The following is a 21548-nucleotide window of genomic DNA, read 5'->3' as shown; positions in this document are numbered from 1 at the left end:
AGACGAACCTTTATCAGAGGAGGAAGGAGAAAAAGAAATATCCTTTTTTGAACTATAGTTATGTTCTCCACTATGCTTCTTTCGAAGTTTATCAAAGGCGTTGTCTTGAAGTCCACTAATATCTGTGTTAGTCTCTTCCAAATTTTTTGCTTTTGCTTTTGCCTTTTTTCCCTCGGGTTGAGGTTGTTGACCTTGTACCCAACCTTGAGAGCATGCATAGTCAAAAAGTTGCCCTGAAAAGGGTCCCAAGGCTCTCACTAGAGCATCATTCACGGATTGCTGGACCCTAGTATCAAGGGCTTCCACTAAATTAACTTCTAATTGGTTCCCCAATTCTTCTGTGTAATATTCAGCCTCTTGATTATCCCACTGAGCCAAGCTATAAAGTAGCAAGGGAAAAGATATAGTCAATAATATAATGTTAATAATGTAGATGAACTATATCTATATTAAATCTTTTAATATCCTTTTAATATGCTTTTAATTGAAAGGGGGGAGTGCAAAAACCCCAAATCAGGCAAACTAGTATATGCCCACTATAAAACGTGGAGGGAGCTGCCTGATGGCACTCTAGGCAGAAGCCTGATAAAGATTTTACAACCCACGTTCTTGTTAACACAAAACGGGGCGTCTGGGAACACTTAACAGAGTAAATATAGTGTGCCCTGGCACACACGCGCAGCAACTCGACGAGCCGATCACTCAGAAAGTGAAACTGAGGATCGGCTCAGAGACAAGGAGCACACGCGTGCACAAGGGCAAACAATAGAGAAAAGACTGCGTGGAGCACATGCAGTAAAGCTCCTGCTCCACTAAAATTGGGCAAAAGGAAAAAAAAAATCGGTAAATATCGATAAAAACAACAGCACGAGACGCGCTTGAACAAACACATAAAGCGCGCTAGATCGCGACGCTGTTCAAACACATATAAGGCATAAAAACACACTGAAATCATGCACAAATAAGTAGAAGTAAAATTTGAAGCACTTATCTGCTGCGAAGCAGCAAAGAAAGAGGAAGTGACGTCGAGGGTCAAGAGACTTATGGGCAAAGGTCGTGATTGGGCCATTTGACGATATGTGAGGCATCATGGGGTGTATAGTTTTTTGTTTATTTGTATTTGATTGGCTGCTATTTAAGACAGTAAAGAAAGAGATAGCATAATCGGAGTCTCTGGTCCTGACATAGAATTTAGGACTCTGCCAATGTTTTCTCATCCCCTTCCAAAGGAATCTGATGAAGATTGGTGATTCATGATGTAGAGCGCTCTCATTCATACGTATTGTTTCCATTGCAGCTCCAGAGGTGGTTGGGCGTCAGCGATACGGAAGACCCGTGGATTGCTGGGCGATTGGCGTTATCATGTATATCTTGTAAGTATGGGAAAGATAAAAAAAGAGGGAAAAGTGCCCCACTACCAAAATGCTTCTAAGGCAATAAGGCTTAACAGTGTATGAAATTGCAAAAATATAAAGAAATAAATAAATTTTTTGAATACTGTGAAAATCTGAAAAATTAATTTTGTGGTATCTTGTGTGAAAATTGAACAGAGGTCATACGTCGTCTTCCAATGTCACAAAGTTGACCACGATGTGATTGGCAGATGAGAAAATGTTTCCCATAAGACATTTTCGCTTCCATTAGTTTCCCACAAGGCATTTTTGGCATGACCAATCGCCTACTGAAAAAAAGTGTAGGGAGTTAAACGTTGACACAATTCAGAGAACTCCATGTATGAGAAATCCTCACATTTCATGAATTTCACCTGTATAATACACATATTCAAATACCTCTCAAAGCCCACTAAATAAGTGCTTTAAGCGCAGCACCTTCACATTAGGGGAAAATAAGGACTACTCTTTAATTATACAGAGGGACAAAATCGGTAGGGGTGGGTGGAACCCATGGAGTTTCACTCTGCAGAATTCCTCGGAGTGACATGAAAACTCTGAGCGATTACTCAGAGTTACGCAAATGGGCAGAAATAGGCACATCGAGCTGAATGTGGTGATTTTTGGTGCTGGGAGCTCGTTCCTTGATAGAAAATCAGTGCAAACAGCACCATGAGGTGCACCAGAGGCTGCTGCTTCTCGAGTTGATTTTGCTGCCGCTTGAGTAGATTTCTAACTCGAATGGTGGCTTTCTGCCCGCGAATGGTCACAACCACCCTCATTGGGAAAACCTCACCCAGATTCCAAATCTCGCTCACGCTCGCCAAATAACCATTGGTGAGCCGCGTGTGAGAATAAACTCTGCCACTTGGTGCTTGGAGGAATTTGGCCTCCAACTCTGCATTGCAAGCATAACATAAAGCGGCCAAATTTCCGCAATCTCCAGCGGCCGAGCAGAATTTATCACTCACCCCTAAGAATTGGTGGATGGGCAGATGCTATTTCAGATACCTGAGAAAACCACTGACTCCACAAATGATTCCCATTTTAGGGCAACTATGAACATGTATCTTCTGTAGATCTCCTGAATGTCTGGCAGTTTTCCAGCCTTCGTGGACACCCTGTTTTAGTAAATCGGGATAAAGTTAAGCAATTGTTTTGAATAGGTTGTTGTGTTTCAGTCTGCCTATAGTTCTTCTCCAAACCATTAAAAATAAAGATAAGCATTGTTCCTCCTCATAACTTAACACAAGCAGGTTACTCAGAAATCAGATGCATTTCCCAATAAAAAAAATGTATCTCCCAAAAGTGCTACAGAAATAACATCATCCCACTCTGAGGAAATTCAAAATAACAACCTGTACGAAGCCTTCATCAGATCAGAATCCAGTTTATTAAATTATTATTACAATAGTAGTAGCCAAATAAGTACTAGGGATTTGTTCGAAATCTCTGTAATTTACTTTCGTGAAATTACATGGAATTTCAGGAAAATTAAGCAAAATGCAAATCTGTCATTTCGCACTGCATTTTAGTGCAAAATGCGACCTCAATTTAATGCACAAGGACACATTCACATGAACAGAAAAAAGCCCGAAAAATACAATTGACACAAACAACATTCATGTGTATTCTGTTTGTTCGTGTTTTTTCCCTAACTGTTGCAGTATAATTTTGGTATAATTTCAGGAATTTCGTGAAATATGCATAATACAAAATTCCCCAAATCATGCAATTTACACCTGCATGATTTAAATTTCACCCGGGTCTATAAAAAAAACCTTTGGATTGGATTTGTAAGTCAATGAAAGGCGCTCAGTGGGGATCCTTATCTGTTACTGAAAAGGAAAAAGTCAAAGCTTTTTGCCCCCAAATATCAGTTAGATTCCTTATCGAATATTTATAACTAACGCTTGATACCCTCCAGTGCCATGTTTCTTCTAAAACTCATCCAACCTGGCATTTGTCATTGAACAGAAGCTACACAATTAAGTTTACGTAGAGGAGTAAGAAGTCATTGATCTGTCCACCAGTGAATTGATGTGATCAGCTTTCAACATAGCAGCACTTCAGTATTTACTCTTATAGTAAAGATGTCTTTTCTGTACTCTCGTTGTTTCCCTCTTCCTTTAGACTCTCTGGAAATCCCCCATTCTATGATGAAACAGAGGAGGAGGACTATGACAACCACGACAAAAACCTCTTCCGAAAGATCCTTGCAGGAGATTATGAATTTGACTCCCCGTACTGGGATGATATCTCACAGGCTGGTAAGTGGCAGTGTTCATTCACTGACTGGCATACAAAGTCACTCCTGAGGATAATTATTTATTGGACTATCTTTGCCATCCATGGGTTTGGGAAGTAGGCTATATTAGGCAAAGCAGGCACAAATGCTAAATGTTTGGATACAAAAATTGTGAGTTCACAACTTTGAAAGAAAGCTAGGAGAGGCGGGCAGAGACCTGGCACATAGGCAGACCCTGCCACTAGTCTCAACCAAATATAATGTTTTACAATGTTCTCTATTTTTTCTCTATGTCTCCAGTTGGTTCCGTTAAAATATTTTCTTTCCTCTGATGAATCAATTGAAGGATATGTACTATTGGCACTCAAAGAAGAGACTTTTCTGAGTTTATTTCCTGCCTTTGACAGCCAAAGAGCTGGTGACGCGACTGATGGAGGTGGACCAAGACCAAAGGATCACAGCCCAGGAGGCCATCGGTCATGAATGGTGAGGCATTTATCAATGACCGTAGTTCTCTCTTTATTCTTGTGTCCTTTTCTCAACCTTTTGCCTCAAAACACCTGAGGACTGGATTATGGTTTGAGGTCGTCTTCTAAAACATTTATCAGTAACTTAAATTGAAACTAGACACATTTGGCTGCATTGTTTATGTGAGATTGAAGCTTGCTGTTTATCAAGACCTATGCCTAACAATCCAGTGTTACCTGTGCGTTTAGCTCTACATTCCAGAATGCTAAAATACCCTAGCTATGGCTAAATTGAAAAGTTCATACTGGATGAGAGATCAGTAGAAATGATATCATGATTGGATGCAATGTCAAGTGGTGCAATATTCACCTATAAAACATGTCAAACACGTTTGCTACATGAAAGGTGTGGTCCTATGTTGATATTTTTAGGTAAAGCAAAATGTTCTCAGAGCATTGGAGAAAGAGGATGCCAAAGGCTTTTGAGGAAGTCTTCTGGGGGTTCTAAATAGAGATTATAGGGAGCGGGTACCACATTTTAACTTTATGGGTAATCTCTCTGGGAAAAGTACTTGGCTGTAAAAGGAATTAATACTTTTTAGCAGTTGTGTTTGGCTGATAAGGTATTCGGTAAACTGTTAAAACATTTTACTGTGGATCAATGACTATTTCATGATTTAGTATGTTAAAAGTAGAAATTAGGTCTGAAAGAACAAGTAGAATCAGGAACTGATTATGCATAAGGAGTCATCAGCCACCTGGAATAAGGCTGCCTTTGTCCTGCATCCCTGACCAATAACAGATTGAAAGTTATAAAGAAGGCTTTTTACATTGATATTCTGTTTCACTTGTGTACCTTCCTAACAAGTGGTTACTTTCAATAAGAACGAGACGGTTCTAATTGTGTTAAGGTCCTCTTAGCCACTGGATCATATTTTAGCAGAGGTACTGCATCGCAAAACCTAAGTGCAGGGAGAAACGTCCCTTGGAGTTAGTGTCAGATTCACTAGGTTTGTCCACTAGACTGCAAAATAACATCTCATGTCCTTAGCAGGTGACACTAGCAGGAGATTGTTCAAGGGGTTTAAAATGCTATGGTGATAAACAGTGATGTCTTTAAGGTTTTCCCAAGAGCTCTGAAATTTCCTGTTCCTAGAAGGAAAATTCTGGAAAATAGCAACCTTTGGCCTCAACCCCACAGCCTCGATGACACATGGCCATTTACAACTGTAGTGCGAGTGGAAGTGGCTCTCTTAAGAACTGGAGTGAATGTCTGATTTATTTGGATATCTAACCGCACATCTTTGCAAATTTCATTCCCCTTTGCTTGGCACAGTGCCTGGCTCACGTTGAAAGAGCCCACTAGCTCCACTTCATTTTTTATTTATGATTTTAATTTCAATACTGTGTTAATAGTTATTTTAACTGTGCAGTTTATTTTCCAATAAGTGCAACGCCTAGGGCGCTAGGTGCTGACACTAGTCGCACCTAGGCTCCATTTCATTTTATCTGCACACCTTCATTGTTAGGAGCAACGTTTTGCATTGCTTGCCAACCTTTGGCCATACCTTGGCAGCCCTGATGTCGGGCGGCCATTGAAAGTCACTATGCTGACCAAACGCAAGCCCAACTGCTCCTGTCTGTTCCCCAGACGCTTCCAGCACCAGCCATGCTATCCCTTGGACAACTGTCCCAACTCATAGAATTCTTTATGAGAGTCTCTCTCGTATATCCTGCTCTGGAGAAACTTTACTGGCCCTCAAAACCTGGATATTGTAGGCATGCCATTCCCGTAGTATACTCTACTACTGTATGGCCTTGCCTGCCTTACCCTTGGGAAGTCTATTTTCGCTAAGGCCAAGGATTCCAAGACAATAAGACTGTTGCGGCCTTTTTAATTCCTGCTTTAATTAAATAGTGCTCAGTCGGCAGACACGTCTATGAAATCTATAATTTACTAGTAAGCCAGAGTCTGCACATTTAATTTTTTACTGATTCCTGGGCTTTAGAGGCCCTTGCTCCCGATTTCCATGCCACCTGTCCTCAGGGATATAAAGCCATCCATGTGCCTCAACATAATAGGCAGGGGTTAGAACTCGTTTTCCTAGCTAAAATTGTGAGTGCACTTTCTAGATTTACTTTAGACCTTTTCCCTCTTGTCGAACTCCTTAGCTTCTTGATTAACAAATCACCGTCTTTCAGCAAGACAGACGTGCTCTATTATCACCCTCCAAATTGCTCTACCAGTTTTGGAGATTATTAGCCAATTTTCCAGCTCTTTTACTGGTGAGCCACTTTTTTGTTATTGTTCTATGTGACTTCAACATCTGGGTAAACATTTCTGAGGACTCTCCTGACAAGATGTGAATCAATTGTCTTCCTGACCTGAATCTCGTTCAGTTAGTTGAAGGGCCTACCCATGTATCAGGTCAACAATGTAATCTTTGCTCCTAGCGATCTTGTAATTGGTGATTCACCCATCCCCCAAGCCTGAGCTGACCATTCTTTCATCCTCTTTCAGAATTTCCTTTCTGATGCCAAGCCCAGTTTGCAGTGCCAAATGTCCAAAAGGGTGTGGGCTCAGTTTATTCCTGATTCCCACAAGAAAGCTTTTGGAAACACTCCACCTGTTACCTTGAGCTCCCCTTTGGAGCGCACAATTATTCAAATCAGTTCTTCTCGTTATCATCTTTAGCATCCTTGAAGACTGTGGTAGAGCACCAGCCTCAAAGAGTACTAATCTCATTGTGAAAAAATAGAATGCATCTGGAGGTTTAACTATTGGGTGGACTGCAAATGGATCTGAAAGAAGTCCTCCAGTTTAACAAATCTCTAATAACCAGAGCCAAGACCGATTTCTTTACTAATAGAATTCTCTCCTAATACCACAAAGGAGGTAAGTAATAGATTTACCACCATTTACTTCCCTAACTGTCTCTCTTCTTCTCTTCTTCTGTTCTGTGATACACTTTCTAAATTATGTGCAGATAAGGTTAATGCTAACTTCTGTGCATTTCCTGCAAAGACTGACAAAGGGCTGACCATTTCTCCCCCTAACATCTCTCCTTCTACAAATTATACAGCAGGTTCGCCGAGTCTGAACAATATTTTAAATTGATATGTTCCTGACCTTATATATTCTGTCTCTTCAGGGTTTCCTCTGGACCCCGTCCAACCAGGATTTGCTGATCTGGTCCTCCAGTCCTGACCAAAGCCTGCTTCAGTCTCTTGTAACAACTTTATAGACAACTGCCATTTTTGTGTGTTTGGAAAAGGTTCTTGGTATCTCTCGCCTAAAAAAACTCACTACAGACCTCTTGGTCATTAGTCATTTCTGCCCTATTTCTTTCCTGCCACAGCCCGTCATCCCTACCTTAGGTTTCATACTCGATCAGGGGCCTTCTCTAAATTGCCATTTCAACAAACTGGTTTTAATATGCTTCTGCTGCTGTACTGCTTACACAAACTTCTTCCTCACCTACCACAATAGTCTCGAGCAACAGTGGTTAGAATCATCATTAGGCCTGGGCACAGTTTTAATTGCGCCGTAGTAATTGGCATAAAGTAATAATTACACTTACCAAAATTCACGCAAAATTACAGAGAATATGTCAATAATTTGCATTGCGTGATTTCAGATGGCAGTTCCTTTAACATGGGCTGTCAACAATCATTTCAGGTAGATTTTCTTTATCCAAATGGACCGTTCGGGTAATTTTTGAGCAAAATCCGAACGGGAGACCAACCTGAAATTATGTTTAAATTTTGATCCAAATGGACGGTTTGGTTTTGAGTGTGAAACGCATTTTAAGTAACTGCGTAATTTTGAGATAATTCTAAGCTACAATACACAGATTCGAGTGAGTTACTGGAATGGAGGCCATCTTAAAATGCCTATATTTGAGCAGTTTCCTCTGCTGGGAGCCCAATACTACATCATTAAATATCTGCAGCGCTACAGAATGTGGCCACTCAACTAGCATTGAGTTTTCCACCTAGACCTTCCGCAAATAGAGCTTTGCGGACTTTACACTGACTTGCCATTCCCCAAAGAATCACGTTCAAGCCTCTGCTTCGTCTTTAAAGTCACTTATTTTCATAGGCCAAGCTGCAAAAACCGAGAAATGTATGCATTATGCTCCATCTTGAGTTCTCAGGTCCTCGCGGCCAGATTGCTAGGTGAACACAGATTTCGTTTGACCAGGGGTGAAGGTCACGCCTTCTTCACTGTTTTGGCTAAACTGTGGAATTCCCTTCCTTGACATCTCCGAACTCAAATTCAACTTTCTCTTTCCACAAAGAGTAAAAAACCGGATTATTCACTAAAGCTTAATCTCCAGGTCTAATTCTGTGTTCACCCTATTTTTCCGGATTCCCAGCAACAAGATAGCTTTTAAGTAATCTTTTAGTAATTACACTCGTGGGTGTTTGTCTTTTTCTTTTTTATTAGAGGTTTCTTTACTCTCTGGTTTTGTGCTATCTAGTGTGCTTCCCTGCTACTATCACAGCCGAAATTGATAACATAAGCAGTAATGCTTCTCTGCTTGCACTGTTCATCAAGACGGGGGACATTTTTCGGCGACGTATTTTGTCTTTCTTTCCGAGCATACGAGAGTCAGTCAAACCACTTCTGGTCTTTTTGGCACTAATTAGTCTGAAATTATTGTTTTTATTTACCAAAGACCACATTATTTATAGTGAGCATAGAACCAAATTCCCCTCCTCTTTTACTAGTCACGATGCTCTCTTTTAAATGTAAATTGTCTTGACATTGGTCATGGGGTTACACATTTCGCTCATTAGTCTAACAAGCTATAGATGTTCCTACATGCCTCCACACTTGCAAATGTACGGCCAGTAGTCCTGACTGTAGTCCTGATTGATGAATATTTTGTTAACTGTAATGAGCTGGCCTATATTTCCTCAAAGAGCAGTGCCTAACTTGTACAAGAATAAGTGCCATGATTTAAAGTTTTGCTCAGAAGCCTGCGGCGGGCGCGTTTGAAGGTCGATGTGTCGGATACCAAGGCTGCATAGACTCATTTTCACCGCATGCCCCTTTTAGACACCACTACTTCAAATGAAACACAACGAGATCCAGTTCATATTAAATATTTTCCAAACACTAAACATGCTGCGTATTTTGAAGGACAATTTGATGAAGCACACATCTCTGATGCTTTGTGTTTCTCCCCTTTCCTGCTAAAGGACCACTTAATTTCTCTGAAGTTGTACAGATTTAAGGTACATCCTCAAACCACACTAGGACGTCCAGTCCTCGTTTTTCATAACTCCCGCACTTGGCTCACTACAGGATTGGCATCATGAAAGACAATCAATTATTTGTATATCTTGCGTACTGCGCAGCCTGCTTAAAACATGCATTTGACACATGTTTATCGTGTGGATAATTATGGTCGCTTTATTACTGTGGACAACGTGCGACTGACCATGATGGGTTACATTTATCATTTAAATAACTGCCCGTGACATGCTTACTTACTACTGTACAATATACATTTAGTTTATACAGTGACTAATTTTACTTTAACACTTTCAACTTGCAGTGATTGGTGGGCCTTCAAGTCCTGGCCTCCTTGTGCCAAGTCTCCTTTTTGGCCTTCGTTTGCTGGTAGTCTCACCTTTCCTTTTTGGGAGGGGGCTTGTTTGTTTTACCTCATTGTTGTTGCAGGGGGTAGCTTTAAGTCCTTTGGATTAGGCCCAACTCGCTACCTATGCCGTGCCAACCGATCTGGCGGGTCTGGGCTGCGAGTGCCGTGTTCCGCTTACTCCCCTTGGTTTTACCACATTACACCCTGCCGTGAGGCATGTTTTTGTCCGAATACCCCCTTACTGGGTGCGTTTTATGGTAAATCTTTAGTTTAAGTTCCACCACGCTGATCGAGAGGCTTACGTCTCTTGGCAGCTCCCCCTGTAGCTCTTTTTTTTTTTTTTTTTTTTTTTTTTTTTACTTATATGCTTATTCCTGCCTTCAGGTTGTCCCAGAAGATGGCCGTCCCTTCAGCTGATAGGTGTACGCCGTCCGATGCATACAGTTACGGACGCCTTGCGTGGATCAAACCATGGCGGATGCTCTCCAGGCCATTTAGCTTGCAGTATTTGTTGACTGCAATATTCAGTTTCCTCCTGGAGTTATCCACTGCCTTGTTTGAGGATGCCCCACGCCAAGTGAGTATGGGGATGATCTCAGACCAGATGATGGTAGTGCACCCAAAGAGTCTGGTGAGGGACCAGAGTGTCTGCCTGATTTCGTTCAACAGGACCTTCCGCCCCATTGTAGGCAGGTCGTTCCCTCCCAAATGGATGATTATTGTGCCGGGGTGGCACTGTGCTGCCTCAAGTTGTTTTACTAAAGCCTGCTGGAGCTGAGACCATTTCATCCCCGGGGAGCCCAACCAGCGGATCGCTTTTGTTGATCTGCTTCTTGCTGTGCCCTTGCTGTGTTGCTTCCACCATGTTTCTAACCTGGATATAAAAGAATGTCCAACAATCCATGTGGGCTTGATATCTGCGCCTGCCAATGTAATGAAATAAATCTGTCACAACAGGTGAGGGCGGATGTAGCTCCTGCATGCCTTTGAACGCCATCTGCCGACCGCCTGTATGGCGTCCGCTTTTAACCCCAATTCAGCTGCTGTTGTGGTAGCCCGATGCGGAAAGAGTGGGAGCTGAACTCCGAAGGGGGAAGGCCTGCCTTCGCTAACGTCTTCCGTAAGACGGCGGTAAACTGGAATCTGCTTACGTACTCCCTATTCAAATGCTCGAATACCGGGCCGGGCCGCTCGGACGCACCTCCAGATACTCCCTAAGTACGCATATCGGGCAGTACTGCGATTGGTTAATACATTGTAGCTTTATCTGGGCGCCCTTGCCCGCCTGGTCAGTCTTAGACCGTCTGAGTGATAAGATAACCCAGTCAGGTCCTAGCTGGCAGTATCTGCTTGCAGGCAGTTGGTGCCCCCTGATTTTTTGGCCGCTGCGACCAGTTCTCCCACTCTGAAGGCCCGAAGAATGCAATAACAAATGCTGCTCTAAATAGTAGAAATTCGTACCTATTTTCCGCTACCGCCAGCAGGGAGTCCGCTAAGCGGGTTAGCTTGTCAAAATCAATGGGATGCCTGGTGCCTGCCCTGTCCCCCTCGAGCCGCTTCCAGCCCTTCATTGCAGTTTTGATGTAATGCCCAGCGGTGGGATCGGTACCTGTTTGTAGCTTAGAGTAGTGAGCCACCGCCGCCAGGTGTGCTTGGGCCCATGATTTGTTTTTTTCTCGTTGGAAAGCCCACATTATGAATCGCTCAGCGGCTGCTCTTGTTGCAGCGGGGTCTGTCAAAGAAACCACCCCCCCTATTTCCATTACCAGCCTGGTATATTTGTTGTATCTTCTGACCGTCTGTGGGTTAAATGCGTTCTGTATTAGTAGAGACAGGTCTTTTCCCCCAGCTCCCACATTTCTGCTGGAAAAGGCGTCATCGAGTGGCTTGCTTCCGGGGCGAGTTTCCTGAACCTGTCCATCTGGTGACGAGAAAGGGCATCCGCCCGTGAGTTTTTGATGCCCTGTACATGCCTGGCCCTGACATCCAAGTTACCCTTCAGCTGGAGGTAGACTAGGCGCCTCAAGAGCCTCAGTGTGTTGGGGCAGGAGGCGGACCCCCTGTTTACGGCCGCAACTACCCCTAAATTATCCAACCACAGTGTTATTTTCATGTTTTGTAACTGATCTTTCCAGATGGACAGGGCTACGACGATGGGGAAGAGCTCTAAAAATGTAATGTTCCTGTTGATTCCTAGCTCGTACCATCTGGCTGGCCATTTGCCAGCGCACCAATTCCTTCCCAGGATAGCCCCAAAGCCGCAGCCCCCTGCGGCGTCTGTGAACAATGAAATTTCTCCAGCCGAAATCCAGCCCTCCCGCCAAAATAGGCGTCCATTGAATTCTTTTAGGAAAGCATCCCATAAGGCAAGGTCACTTTTCTCCCCTGCCCCTAGCCTCACATGGTGGTGTTTTTTGCGCAAGCCTGCCATTAGTTTACTTAGCCTCCGTGCAAACACCCTGCCCGCTGGGATAACTCTGGTAGCAAAGTTAAGTTTGCCCACTATCCTTTGTAATTCTCCTAGGGTTGCTTTTTGTTTTCCCAGTAAGAGCTTGATCTCAGCTCTCAGGTCCTCTACCTTATCTGCTGGTAATGTGGATGTCCCAGCGACCGAATCTAATTGGATGCCCAGGAACACTAAGGAAGTTGCGGGCCCCACTGTTTTGTCCGCTGCTAAGGGGACCCCTATTTCTTTGGCTAGTGCTTGAAAGGTTCTCAGGAGACTAGCACAAGTTGAAGAATCTGCATTCCCAACGAATAAGAAATCGTTCAGGTAATGCATTTTGCCTCCCAGCGGGTGTTTCCTGTGCAGGGCCCATTCCAGAAACGTGCTAAATTGCTCAAAGTAAGCGCATGCAATGGAGCAGCCCATTGGCATGGCTTTGTCGATGTAGACCTCCCTCTTGTGCTGAAAACCCAATAGATGGTAGCTGTCTGGGTGAACTGGCAGGAGCCTAAATGCGTATTCAATGTCTGCCTTTGCTAATAATGCCCCTTTGCCTGCTGCTTTGATCAAGTCTATAGCATCCTCCACTGTGGCATAACCCACTGAGCAGGCTCCCTCAGGGATGCTATCGTTGACCGACCCACCATCAGGGAAAGATAGGTGATGTATAAGCCTGAACTGGCCTGGTTCCTTCTTGGGTACTACCCCCAGGGGGGATATAATCAGGTCAGAAGGAGGGGGGAAGGGCAGCGGACCTTCGATTCGCCCTAAACTCAGCCCCTTTTCAATTTTTTGGGATAAGACCTGTGGGTTTTCTTTCGCCGATTTCAGGTTGCCGGCCCTCCCTCCCGTTATTTTTCCTTCTATCGGGATGATAAATCCCTCCTCAAAGCCTTTTACCAGTGTGAGGGCATCGTCTTTGTTCTTGTATTCGTTTGCTAGCCTTCTCAAAGCTTGTGTGTTGATTGGTGACTTGGCTAGACTGAGCATCAATTGGTTAGTTTTGGCGGGGGCGGGAGGAAACCTCTACTGCCTTTTCTTTTTATCCTTCTTGTCTGACTTGTGCCTGTGCTTTTTGCATGTGGCCCCTGGGTGATCCCCCACGCAGGACGAGCATGCGTGTCAGAATTTGCAGTTGTGCCCCCATGTGCATTCGTCTGTCTCAAACTTCCAACAGATGGCTTGTGGCCCCTTCTCGCTTTGCCCTCTGTCGCCCGGCCCCCTCGCACTGTGCCAAGGTTTGTGCCTATGTGGCACTTTGTGTTTGTCGTATCTGCCTTTTTGCTGTGAGCTCCAAAAGGAGTGTTCCCCTTTTCCTGCCCAAGGGGGAAAGTCCCTGGCTACCATCATTTTATGGATGTAGCTAGATACATCTTCCTGGTTCCACTCCATCTCTGGGTGAGCTTGCATTTTTAGTCTAAAGCTTTTATCGTACTCTAGCCACGCATCCCCTGGAAATTGTCGGTGGGCCTCATGTATCTTTGACTCATATAACCAAAGATCTGCCGACTATGACGCAAGCCATAATTCTGAAGGCATCTAGCCAGTTTTCAAAATTTCTTTCTTTTCTAGCTCTTTTCCTTTCCCTCCTATCATCTTCTTTTCTATCGCATACTGTGAGATCTAATCCTTCCAGCTGGATTTCCAGCAGGGTAAAAATGTCTATGAACTCCTTTCTCCAGATTCTCTCTTTTACTGTCAGTGGGATTGCTGTAGCTAGGCCCGCTGCTTTTGTTGTCATGGCTGGGGGGCCTAATGATGGTCTGGCATAGGATTCGGGTGGGCTCCCTACATTCGCGGTCATTTCTGGTGCTTTAACCTGTGTGCCCCAGGCCGTCAAGGGGTCCCCTGAGGAGCATTGCTCCTTGTTCACCAGCCGGTTGCCCGGTTGCCCGCCCATGGGGCCCTGCCCCTCCATACCTAGCCCTGCCCCATTCCCACGCAGCAGCAGTGGCGCAAATGATTTAAAACATTCTTTGATTAACGCGCTGAAATGCTCACCCTCTGCTGGTCTACCTGGCGTGCTGGTGCTGGGTGCCGCTGCCACCGTGAGGAGCTCCTCTGCGGTCTGGTCCCCACTCCTTGGCTTTTTAGGTGCCCTTTTCGTTGGCTTTGTTTCTGCCCTCTGTCGCTTTCTGTGCCTTCGTGGTGGAGGCGAGGTGTTCTCTCCCATGCCTGTTTCTTCTGTTAAATCCAACAAGACTGGTGGATTTGAGTCTTTCTCTGGGTTCTCTACAATGCTATCCCCCATTTTTGCCCGCAGCAAGTCTTTTCCTCTTTTTAAGGCTTCTGCCCGCATGTGGGCTATCATCTTTTCTAGGTCGTCTTGCAGTTCCGACATCTGGCCGTCCTCCATGTTCCCAACTTGGGAAGATGCTGCTTGGCCCCTACTGGCTCCCAGTGGGTGCTTTAATTGCCGGGTAGGAACTTTGAAAGGCGCCGCGAGAGTGCGCTTGTTTGCCCTGTTATACTCAGTCCGGGGGCGTGTCGCTGCGTTACCCGGCGAGTTCTGTTTTGCCGCACGGTCTTCCTGACTTTACCCGAGCTGGAGGAGTGTCGATTGCTCCTCGGCGTGCCGGCAAGCTGTACTTTGGAAGGCGGGTCGCGTCGCCCTTACAAGGGCGGTCCCCGCTTCTGTTGGGTTTTCCCGGCGTACCTGCTTGGAGTGTCGATTGCTCCTCGGCGTGCCGGCAAGCTGTACTTCGGAAGGCGGGTCGCGTCGCCCTTACAAGGGCGGTCCCCGCTTCCGTTGGGTTTTCCCGGCGTACCTGCTTTGGATCACAGCTTGCCCCGCACTTCACTCCTGCTTATTTTCCCCGCACGGCTGGTTGGCTGAAGACAGGTCACGTCGCCCCCGTAAAGGGCTGTCCTCGTTTCGGCGTAGGTGCGCAGGCGGAGGACGCCGGCGTACTACTTGCAGCTCCTCTCTCCCTCTCCGATAGGAGCCGCGCAAGCGTACCTGCCGCAAGATGGACCGGTCGGTTCTGGTGAATCGGGCGGGTCGCATCGACCTATCGAGGGTGGTCCAAGCTTCCCGGAATGGATAGTGGCTGACGAGGTAAGCGTAAAGTAATGACCGCGGGGTCGCGTCGCTCTTGGTGAGCGGTCCCCCGGGCGTTGTTGGGTGGTGGAAAACCTATGGGGTCGTGTCGCTCAGGCTGAGCTGTCCCCCACAGGACTTCGCTATGGGTGAGCCGGGGGTATGCGCCGCCTAAGGGGTCTCACCGCGTGGTCCTCTCTGGGTGCCCCTGGTTCAGGGTTCAAGCTTTGGAATGTCCGCGGGGTCGCCTCGCTCCTCGTGAGCGGTCCGCCGGGCGTTGTTGGGTGGTGGAAACCTGTGGGGTCGCGTCGCTCGGGTTGAGCTGTCCCCCACAGGACTTGACTATGGTTGAGCCAGGGGGCATGGGCCGCCGCCTAAGGGGGTCTCACCGCGTGGTCTTCGCTGGGTGTCCTTGGTACAGGGTCCGAGCTTCAAGGCGTCGGGGAAAGCCGGATCCTGTTTGAATTATTTGTCCACGCGCGTCTTCCTGGTCATGAACAGATGACTGCTGTGACCTGCGCGGTATAAATGGGCACCCCGAGCCCCCCATGCCGTGTCTATAGTTCATGCCATTGGAAAGTTTTAACCATATCAAACTCACCCATTGGCCTGCTTTTGTTATTCCTCGCCTCCCTTTCCCCCTTGACCTTGGGGGGGGAGGGGAGAGGGATGAGGCGCTTCGGACCTTTTGGTGCGCGCCCTGAAACCGGTTTGACTGGTCCCTTCCGGGCCAAGGCGGCCGTTAAGGCGCCGGCCCTTCATGCCCCCTACGGGGGCGGCCTTTGCACGTTCTAGTTTTCACCTGTCAATAATGAGAAGAGTCTTCTCCAGGTTCATTGTTTCGGTATCCGGTTGCCCTTTCACTGAAACCAATTAGTCCATCTTCCTCGCCTCCACAATCCCTAGTACCTAACTGTTAGTGCTGCATTTCCACCATCGCTGTGCTAGGGGTGTTGATGGAAAGACTGGCATACCATCCCTTCTGGGTTGCATTGGGCATTGCACCTTTCCCAGACACCCACCTGTGGTGGGAGTTTCTAGAGGAAGTCGGAATTGCGATACTCAGGTAGTAACAGGACCACCTAAAAGTAGGGTAATGACTAGGTATGACGCTCTTCTCCTCTGCAGATCAGACTGCATCTCCAGGCCTATACAGACTAGAGCTGATAATTCACTGTTTTTTGTAACTGGGGTCCACAGTGAATAGAGGGAGGATACAGATGTCACTGACCTTTATGTGGTGACCTTCTTCATTATACGCCAGCTTGCCAGTATCTGTCTTCCCATTAGCTGATGAGTTAGTCAACTAATTTTCTCTGCTTCCTCTCCCGCCTTGGGGAATTAGGAGTTCATATCTGGACATAGTTTTCCAATTGGCCAATAAATAAATAATGAAAGCAGCTTCAGTAAATTAGCATGGGATTCAAACAGTCAGTGAAGCCCATATCATCAGCTCAAATGTGAATATGCCTGTCATCTGAGAGCTAAAAGTCCTGCATTGGAGCTGTTATTGTGGTTGGGGTATTGCACGTTACGTTACTATTAGTTGTATCTCAGCTGGCTATTTAAGTCACCCTCAGTATTCATTTGAGATGGTTACCTTTGACTAATGCGTAGGTCGTGTAGAGCATTTACAAGGAAAAATATTCTAAGTGAAGTAGTGACAAAGCTCTTCAATTGTGCAGAGTAAAACTGTTGACTTTTAATTTTGTCTTCTAAGTTTGATAACTGGGATTTAAGTAAAACTCACATTCTTTGGCAGAGTAGTTACATTTTTCTTTCATTGATGCACAGTTCCTTGAACCATTTAACAAGTTAATGTCAATGCATCTGGTAAAGCATGTTCTCGATATTAGTATTTCACCACTGGAGCACTTCAGTCCCAGGCAAGAGCTGCAGAAGGTGATCAAAGTCAGCAGCTTTAGGTCGCCACCTGTTGCTTGCAAAGTTACTAACTTGATGCTATAGTGTATTGGAAGTACTTCTACAGGAAATCACTTTCACTCGGGGGCTGACAGTAACCCTTAATTCCTGTTTCCTGCAGGGTTGTCTTCCCACAGATTCCTCTACATCACTGATGTGACCTGCATGCCCACCAGGGATACACCCAGGCCACATTTTCAGAATATCCACATCAGAACAGTACCAAACAATGCATCTAAAAGAAAAACATTTACATATTCAGTGTTGGATCAACGTTGCACACCACTCTCTAACCTCAGGGTGATTTGCACTTCCAACTGCGTAGCAGAGAAGTGAATCCTCTTTCCAAGAGGAACTTAGGCCCTGATGTACAGAGCTGTTTGCAGCACACAAGAGGGGCACAAAAAAGAGGCACCTCTAAACGTTTTAGTCAGATTGTTGGAGAAAGATATGGTGCAAATAATTAACGTATGAATTTGAATCGTGTGTTCCTGGGTACTATCTAAATGTTCTACAGTGCAGATGACCACTCCTTAACGGTCAGCTATGTACCAAAGCAGAGTTTCCAATATGTTCCTGCTCCAGTAAGGTCAAGGGTAATCATCTTTTTTAGCATTTTGTGAAGCCATGTGTCTAATTTACAGCTTACCCTCATAGTAAAAAAAAAAAACACCTGTTAAAGATCATAACATGGGTGTTCCTGCATCTAAGTGCCTCGTAGGACCAGGAACGTATAAGTCAGGGTCCCATATATTAGGAATTGCCAGGTTGCAGTCCAAATTCTCCAATTATTGTATCAATTCCGGGGTCTGGTGGCTTAGTGGACTAATGCATCCACTGTAGGAACCTGTGTTCAACCTCATGGTCACAGGTCCACTCAGCCTTTCATCCAAAATTCTGAGGTTGATAAAATGAGTACCATTGATTTGGGTAATAATAAACATCTGTTATTCAGCACCTAGATACCTATGGGTTATGTATGCTTTACAAATACTTATGTTACGTTATCAAAGGAGATACGTTCTCCAGATGAGTGGAACTCCTCCACTGTGAATATTAACATGTCTGGCAACTGTATCAGTTGCCTGTTGGCGAATAATGTCCTTATTTGGGGAAGGCCCACCAACAACTGTGCCGAAGCATACAGTTGGAATTGAGTCATGCATTTAACCATGTACCTCTAACATTTCAGCATGATGTTAAAGAGCAGGGTTCATTCCAGTAATTCACATTTGACTTCCAACAAAAGGGCTAGTAGGGTTTACTAATGAAGAGCCTGGTTTAGAGTTTGGCGGATGGGTTACTCCATCACAAATATGACTGATATCTTGTCTGCCATATTATGATTCCCATAGGATATAATGGGATCGTAATACGGCGGACAGGATATCCGTCACATTTGTGATGAAGTAACCCCTTTCACCAAACTCTAATTCAAGCCCTAAGTCCCCTAGCAGTCTCCCAATGTCATCCATGCCAACTTCATCCAGCCATCTTGTTATCCACTGCAGCTGTGTGTGCAGGTAATATAGTTCATAGTTTGGTGCTCCCAAACCACTCTCTGTTATGGGTCTCTGACGGGGCCGTATTGAGACTCAGTTCTTTATCTATCCCAAATCAGGTTCCTAAGCAGTGATTACTCCTGTTTGAAGCAATCAAAGGGTATCCATGCAAGCAGATTTATGAAGAAGTAGAGTAACCTAGGGAAGATTATTGTCTTGTACAAGGACAGTCTCACTATAATAAGCTATCTGAGAGCTCTCCAGAATGCACACTCCCTTTCAAAGACCTCAAGGGCAACCCTAGGTTACCTTCCTTAAGGTCTGCTACAGCATGTTCATTTTTCACCTCCAGGTATTTGCACGTGTGTGGGGCCCAGGACAAACCATTATCACAAAGGGCCAGTGTCCTATCCAACAGTGTGAGTAGGAACAAATACACATCTTAGCCCAATTAGTTTAGTGATTACTCTTGAGATGTTAACAAATTCTACTAGGAATTGTAGTGTTGGTTTAAGCCATCCTCTATGTTTTGTAAATATAGCAACAGGTTATTCGCATAAAAAGAAATTATGTGTACCCTATCCCAGAGTGGCATAGCCCTTGTTGATCCCACTTATCTCAATGCTGCTGCAAATGGGGTGGTTGAATGGTTTAATGGCAAATAGAAGTGCAGAGGGCAGGAATCCCGGCCATTTACTTTAATAATGATTATATTGCTGTGATACGTACGTCTGCCAGTTTTAACTATGGCCACGGGATTAGAGTATAGTAATGTCGTCCATTTGCCCAGCTTTCCCCCAATCCCATGCAATACATCCCTGAATTGAGATAGCCCCACTGCAGTGCATCAAATGCTTTTTCTTGGTCCACTGAGACCACTCCGGCATGACTCCAGTTATTGGCAGCAGTCTCATCAGTGATCTGCTAAAGTCCCCTGAGGTTGCCCAAGGTGTTGCGTGAGGGGATGAGCCTGTTTTGGTCTGTGTGTATAAAGGCAGGCAGGTGGGTGTACAGTCTATTAACCAATATTTTGCCATGCATTTTATAATCAATGTTGAGCATGTGTAGCAGTCTATACGATATGACCTCTTCCCTTGCCTTACCCAACTTGTGCACTATCACAATCAGGGCTTCCCTGGAGGTTATGGGGGACTCTCCACACTCAAATGCAGCCTTGCACAACCTAGAAAGGCGTCGAGCTAGAACCCATATATCGGTCTGGTAAAATTCTGCAGACAAGCATTGGTGACCTGGCTCAGGAGAGGTGCTCTAGCTAAGAAGGCCCCACTTGCTTAATCAAGGCCTCATTGGGCCTCCCATATAAAGTACTGTAATAATCTAGAAAAGCCTCATTAATCTCTGATGGGAATGGACCAATGAGCCAGCTGAGTGGTTTAATTGTGTTGATAGGGAGTGAGAGGCATCAGGATGAACGAGGCAGGTCTAAAGATGACAACACCGGTAAACTTGTGCTTCTGAGGTTTATTCCTTCTCAATAATCAGTCCATCCTTTCACAACCGACTCCTACATCAGAATGCCCGTTCCTACTCCTCCAACGTCCCTCGTACCCACATTCTAGATTCCACCCCTCAACCTTCCACAGTACTTCCATCATACAACAGCAGGCCAGTAGGCTTCCCTCTTTAATGACATAAAACTCCCTGATGCATTTTCCTAAAGAGTCTCTGAGCGGGCCGTCAGTTAACACTCCTGCCTGCATCTTCCAGCTGCCAGTGGGCCGGGAGTGTCTCCCAACAATATGGGCTATGGTCAGAAAGGGTTCTGCCAAGCTACTCTGAGTTTGTAAAGAGCGGGCTGAGAGAAATTGAGCAGATCATCTTGTCCCATCATACATGAATTTCAAGAAGGGGAGAATAGGAGGAATGATCCCTTTCTAAATGATGATGCCTTTTCCAGCTGTCTAACAGTCCCCAGTCATTTAATCATTTTACAAATGCCTTAGCCACTTTAGCAGGACGTGTATTGTGCAGCGGTGGAGTCGATCCGTCAAGAGCAATATTTGATTGAGACTTCTAGGCACAGATTCTTTACCCTAGATTATTCCCCAGGTATCAGACTGGATCTGGAAGTTTTTGTTTAAGCCTCTTGCATGTCAGTAGGTGACTTCAATTTGCTACACATGATGTCATTGGTGCCGGAAGTGACATGCACTGCGCCTACAGAGACGCAGCCCTAGTGTGCTGACCTCAGTTACCTCTTCTCTATGCCATCAGCAAAGATTTGAACTGTTTCCAATGCCCGAATTGCTGTCTCATGTGTAGCAATTTAGCAGTCTCTGCGTGTAACACTCTGCCTTTCCTGCTTTGCTTCCCTGTTTAACTCTGCATTCCATATCTAGCAGGTCTAAAACTGTATATCCGTTCCTGTACAGTTTTCCAGTTCTGTGTGTCTCTTTGCCACTCCTTCTAAGGTGTCTAAGTCTTTCAAATTAGGGCAATGTTCTTTACATTTTTTATACAAACCTCCCCTTAAGTGGAAAGTAAATCTCCAAGCCCTAGACCTACTACAGTGTTTGATGGTGAATGTTGAGATCTACTGGCATAGGAACTTAAGTTAAGCATTGTTTATTTGGGGCTAAAATCAAAGACAGCAGAACAAATAAGATATTCAATGATGCTTCCGCCTCCAAACTTTGGTGCAGTGCAGGCAAAAAAGTAAGCTTCCTTCAAATACTCTGAAAAGCCAGAGTACGGACAAAAGCATTGCAAGCTTCCCTATCACATGCATATATTCTAGCCATTGGGCTCTCACTGGGAACATAAGAGACCATCAGTCCCTCCACTTTGACCCTCAGGCCACTGAGATTCCATCATTAGCCACTCCTCTCCTGGCCTTACGGTACATGCAAATCACTGCCAGTCTGACCTCAGCTCCCCAGTCAACTATGCACCTATGCA

General features: G+C 45.2%; 1 protein-coding gene across 3 annotated transcripts in view; it reads left to right on the top strand.

Annotated features, from left to right (window-relative positions):
* Positions 1-21548, top strand: part of CAMKV (CaM kinase like vesicle associated) — a 483421-nt gene that overhangs the window by 442366 nt on the left and 19507 nt on the right. For all 3 annotated transcript variants that reach the window (XM_069206828.1, XM_069206830.1, XM_069206829.1), the window contains 3 exons: positions 1298-1373; positions 3525-3661; positions 4047-4125. In XM_069206828.1, coding sequence (XP_069062929.1) covers positions 1298-1373; positions 3525-3661; positions 4047-4125 — 292 coding nt within the window. The remainder of the gene's footprint in view (positions 1-1297; positions 1374-3524; positions 3662-4046; positions 4126-21548) is intronic.

This window comes from Pleurodeles waltl, chromosome 9 (genome assembly GCF_031143425.1).
Source record: "Pleurodeles waltl isolate 20211129_DDA chromosome 9, aPleWal1.hap1.20221129, whole genome shotgun sequence".
Classification (NCBI taxonomy): domain Eukaryota; kingdom Metazoa; phylum Chordata; class Amphibia; order Caudata; family Salamandridae; genus Pleurodeles; species Pleurodeles waltl.
The sequence above is the reverse complement of the archived record's forward strand: the minus strand, read 5'-3'. Positions and strand labels throughout refer to the sequence as shown.